Source organism: Oncorhynchus clarkii, unplaced genomic scaffold, assembly GCF_045791955.1.
Source record: "Oncorhynchus clarkii lewisi isolate Uvic-CL-2024 unplaced genomic scaffold, UVic_Ocla_1.0 unplaced_contig_5713_pilon_pilon, whole genome shotgun sequence".
NCBI classification, from domain to species: Eukaryota; Metazoa; Chordata; class Actinopteri; order Salmoniformes; family Salmonidae; genus Oncorhynchus; species Oncorhynchus clarkii.
Window position 1 is genome coordinate 76,525 of NW_027258193.1, and position 5,038 is coordinate 81,562.

Here is a 5,038-nt window from a genome sequence, read left to right on the forward strand (position 1 = left end):
ACTAACATAACTAGGGCTAGACTAACATTCATAGCTAGGGCTAGACTAACATTCATAGCTAGGGCTAAACTAACATAACTAGGGCTAGACTAACATTCATAGATAGGTCTAGACTAACATTCATAGCTAGGGCTAGACTAACATTCATAGCTAAGGCTAGACTAACTTAACTAGGGCTAGACTAACATTCATAGCTAGTGCTAGACTAGCATAACTAGGTCTAGACTAACATTCCTAGCTAGGTATAGACTAACATTCCTAGCTAGGGCTAGACTAACATTCATAGCTAAGGCTAGACTAACATTCATAGCTAGGGCTAGACTAACATTCATAGCCAGGGCTAGACTAACATTCATAGCTAGGGTTAGACTAACATTCATTTGATGTCTTCTTTAAATGTGAGCTCAGTAGTTAGAGAGAGCGAGAGAGAGTGTGTGTTTGTTTGTGAGTGTTCTGCCCATGACCAGTCTATCAGGTTCTGGTTTGATGAGCCAGCTAGATCCACATCCTGGGTTTAATGATGCGTGAGGCGGCGGTACGTGGAACTCTAAATGATACGTTACTCTGCAACATGGATGAGACCTGCTCTCATAACTGCCTAACTACCAGTGTGCGTGTGTGTGTGTGTGTGCGTGTGTCAGTCTGAACAGACTGGGAATTAACATTGTTCCTTTGATTACAGCTGCTAGGCTATGTTCAAAATGGAACGCTATTCCTTATACAGTGTGCTACTTCTGAAATGACACACTATATTCCCTGTCCTCACACTCTTTCAGCTTTTTCATGAACAATGATCAGTCTCACTTCTTTCTCCCGATCCCATTGTCTGTGTTCTCTCCCTAGCTATGAACTTAAGGCATTATTATTATTTTCATCAGAAGTAACACTGCTCTGTCTGTGTGTGTGTGTGTGTGTGTGTGTGTGTGTGTGTGTGTGTGTGTGTGTGTGTGTGTGTGTGTGTGTGTGTGTGTGTGTGTGTGTGTGACCACGTATACTATTGTGATGCTGTCATCTCAGAGTTGACGTTCATATAAGAGTTCAGAAACCATGACAATGGTCATTGGGAGATGTTTATTCTTTAACATAACTATGGTAACCCATTCTCCCAGTTGTAGCTTGATATCATATGAAATGGCCGTGTGTTTCAATAACAATGAATAGAACACACCAAGGTGGCTCAGAAAGAGACAATTATTTCAACATCATATCATAAAATACTACATATAGTATCATACTCCTGGCCACGTTTATCCAATATTGTGATTCAAACATTCACAAAACTGTAGAAAAACATTGGTTGAATGAACGTGGCTGGAATGGTTGAGCTTTTTTAAAGTCTGTATTCACAGGATAGTTTGTTTCCAAGCTGTGGTGTGGCGTAGTGCTGTCGACCTTTTGGAAAAACAACATTTTGATGCTTTTACTGCACGTACTGTAGTGGGTTTTAGTCTTTCCCCCAAAAGCCTTTGCAACATAAAACGGTACATTATTTGTTTAAAGCCACGGATCCGACCATGCACGATAACAATTTATATATTTTTTAAAAACATACAAACAACCAAAAAGTCCCAAGTCTAATCATACCATTCTTCGGTTATCCCTGCAGAGAATCTTTTTAAAAGATCTTCGGAAGTCATTGTTGAAGATTGTATAGATAATGGGATTGGCTGAACTGTTACAGTAGCCGAACCAGAAGAAGAATTTAAACAGTGTGTCAGGTATGTAACACGAGTCACAGAGCGCCGTCAGAGTGTAGGTAAAGAAGAAGGGGAACCAGCAAACGACAAAAACTCCAATGACCACAGCCAAGACGAAGGTGAAACGTTTCTCCCTGTTCTGTCTCCCCTTCCATCGACTCCCCTTAGAGCTCTGTCTCACCACCAGTTTAGGCAGCGCCGGGTGGTCCACTCCTGGTTTGATCTGGCTCAGTTTGGTTTTAGCCGTGTGTTTCTTCTTCTTGATAGAACAGGGGTTGTTGACCTGGTGGTCAGACGATGAGGAGTCCTCCATGTCCACGCCGTTTATCTCCCCTTCTTTCTCGTCCTCTCCTCTGTGTTCATCCCCCTCTCTGTCTCCTTGCTCTCCGTTCAGCTTCTCGTGACAAGCGTGTTGGTCACCTCCGACTCCCCCAGCTCCGTTCTCCTTCTTGCCCGTCACCGGCGACACTGAGGCCGCCATTTTGAGTTTCCGGTCGCCCGGTGGTACCCGCGTCCGTTTCTTAGCGATCTGATAGATCCGGATGTAAACGAGGATCATGATGATGCAGGGCACGAAGAACGAGCCGATACTGGACGAGATCATGTACCACTTGTCTTCGTTGATCTTACACACCGGCCCCTCCTCTTTATCGCTCTCCTTCTCCATGCTGATGAGGGGCGGGAACGAGATCACAGCGGCGATGACCCACACGATGACGATGATGCACTTGATCCTGCGCGGTGTCCGTTTCAGGTTGTACTCGATGGCCTTGGTGATTGACCAGTACCTGTCCAGACTAATGGCACACAGATGGGCGATGGATGCCGTACAGAAGAGAACGTCCAGTGCAAGGTAGATCTCGCACCAGACTTTACCAAAGTACCAGTAGCCCATGAGTTCGTTGGCCAAGGAGAAGGGAATGACCAGGGTCGCAACCAAAATGTCCGCCGACGCCAACGAAACCAGGAAGAGGTTCTGAGGGGCCTTCAGGGCCCGGCTAGTAAACACAGCGATGACCACTAAGACGTTGCCGAAGACTGTCAATAGGATGAGCATCCCGACCAGGATCGTTAGGGGCAACGAGATCTGGAGGCTATAGGGCGGACCCCAAAGGATGGTCTCATTGGTCATGTTGCTCATGATGGTCGTGCTTGTAAGAGTCTCATTGGTCACGTTCGTCATGTTATCCCACCCCGCCATTGATTCTCCTTAGATCCTCAGGGATCCAATCATGTAAGGTCAGCAAATGTCATCCAGGAGACCATGTAGTTTGCAACTGGAAGACTGGAAAGTGAGGGTGTGGGACTCTTCAGTGTTTTTGTTTTAGTTATTTTTCGCTCCATTGCATGTTGGTCGATCAAGAACAGTTTAGGTTGAATACAGCTGATTGTCACTTCATCTGAAAAATAGGAGGTGCAGAAGTAAGAATTTTAGCAGGAACTGGAGATGCCTTAACTGTCAATTTACACAAATACAACATAACTCTCTAGTTATACTTTCCAAGAATATAGCAGGTACACACTAAATATAACTCTTACCTCAAGCATTGTGCTGTGTCACTTGGGTCCTTTTGAGTGGCCGACAATAGAATGGACAGTGAGCAACTTCTTCATGCAGGTCAGTTACCCGAATCAGCTGGCTTCTCACGCATCTCTTCTGTGTTCCATGGACGAGCGCGAGCTAAGGTTTCACAGTCAGTTTTCCTCTGCACAGCTCTGTATCTAAGTCTGTCTCACTAGCGGAGAGCTAATAGAGCCGTAATCACGTTATCCTGTGGCTGCTGCTCCTGCTGCCGCCGTCGGTTCTATCAGTGGAGACTATCGCCCTACTATGCTACTGTTGGCGGCTCCAAACTCAGTTCTGCCACGCCCTCTATTTATAATCCCAACCTCCCAGAACTGGGTTGCTATAGCAGCACCCGGAGCCTACACCACGTGGAAATTAAACACAGGCTTTTTATTTACTTGGCGCGCGCCAACTCCATTCCGTTCACGAACCAACCCATTTCAAGCACCATTTATTGTCACACCAACCATTCTAAAACTGTTAAAACGATATAGAAAAAAACGAAAGGGGCTGGGGTTCATAGTCAATGGTAAGATAGACTAAGCAGTAAACTATTGACCAGTTAACATTGGCTTTAGCCTAAGGTTAATAGTTAGCCTATAGGGTAAAATAACAAATGTCAGCCCATGTGATGATCATTGATGGATCAATATTGATGGACGACCGCGAAATGTGAGTTACAGATCTGTCATTTTCATTGAAAGCAAGTCTAAGAAGCGATAGATCTGTTCCATGTGCACTACTTCTATGCTTCCTGTTCTTAAGTTTAGTTTTCGTGTATTTCTTTTCCGGTTTTGCACACCCGCTTCAAACAACTGAAAAAACAATATTTGTGGCTATTGAAAACATATTTCATAGCAGTTTAGATGATACAATTGCTTGTTTTGTCACAAACTAAAAATGAGGCTATAAGGATTTTAGCAACCAGGAAATGGCAGAGCGATTTCTGCATATTGTAACATATGTTATTGAGACAGACCGCATTGGATCAACTTGAAGAGTGATAACACCAAGAGGTAGGCTATGCCCAATTTAGCCACTCTTCCATTTTGGAACAGGTGCTTTCAATAACATAGCCTTCTATCAGTATAAAGCTTTTCTATCATATCATGTGTAGTTGGGGAGTGGAGGGAGGTGTTGTTAGTGTGATATCATATGACAGCGGAATCCTGTGTTTTGAGTAAACATCACTGCTAGTGATCATGCGTCAGCGTGCGGATGGAGCGCGAGGACACAGTGACACCTGTCGTCTTCTGAAAAAGCTTGGAAGAAATAGCCTGAGGCGCGCATTCACCACTGATGTTATGTGACATTCAGGATTGTAAAACCTACCGTTAAGTATCGAATTATACCACATAGTACTCTATGCTTTTACTGAAAACAATATGAACCATTATGCGTTTTAACGTTTACCTTTTCTAATAAGACCATAGGTGCTTCCAACTTCTGTTCTACCATAAAACGTTTTTAAAAATGCAAAAGCGTCACATATTTGACATGATTTAAATAGGTTAAGAAAGGACTATCCTAGGTAAATCTTTAGGCAAGGTATTTGGTTAATGCACTAAATTGTAATGTACTCCGATGCAACATCATCATCACGTGCTAAGTGCAGTCCAAATTTGGACTTCCAGTTCAGATGACACATGAAGTACTGTGATACTTTACCAGTTACTTTACCAGATACTTTCTCCATTTTCTCGTGGTGGCTTAAATGGCAAAGGACAAGACAGAAGAGAAAAAAACGTACCTCACTTGTAATATGTCTAATGTA

The 5,038-nt window shown here is 43.6% G+C and overlaps 1 protein-coding gene across 1 annotated transcript; it reads right to left on the reverse strand.

Annotated features, from left to right (window-relative positions):
* Nucleotides 1–1,494: 1,494 nt before the first annotated feature.
* On the reverse strand, nt 1,495–3,485 carry LOC139395945 (alpha-2A adrenergic receptor-like). Its single transcript, XM_071143254.1, has 2 exons — nt 3,237–3,485; nt 1,495–3,097 (listed from the first exon to the last, which is right to left on the reverse strand). Exon 2 carries the CDS (start codon nt 2,896–2,898, stop codon nt 1,579–1,581), a length of 1,320 nt encoding a protein of 439 aa, XP_070999355.1. The 5' UTR covers nt 2,899–3,097; nt 3,237–3,485; the 3' UTR covers nt 1,495–1,578.
* Nucleotides 3,486–5,038: the final 1,553 nt, after the last annotated feature.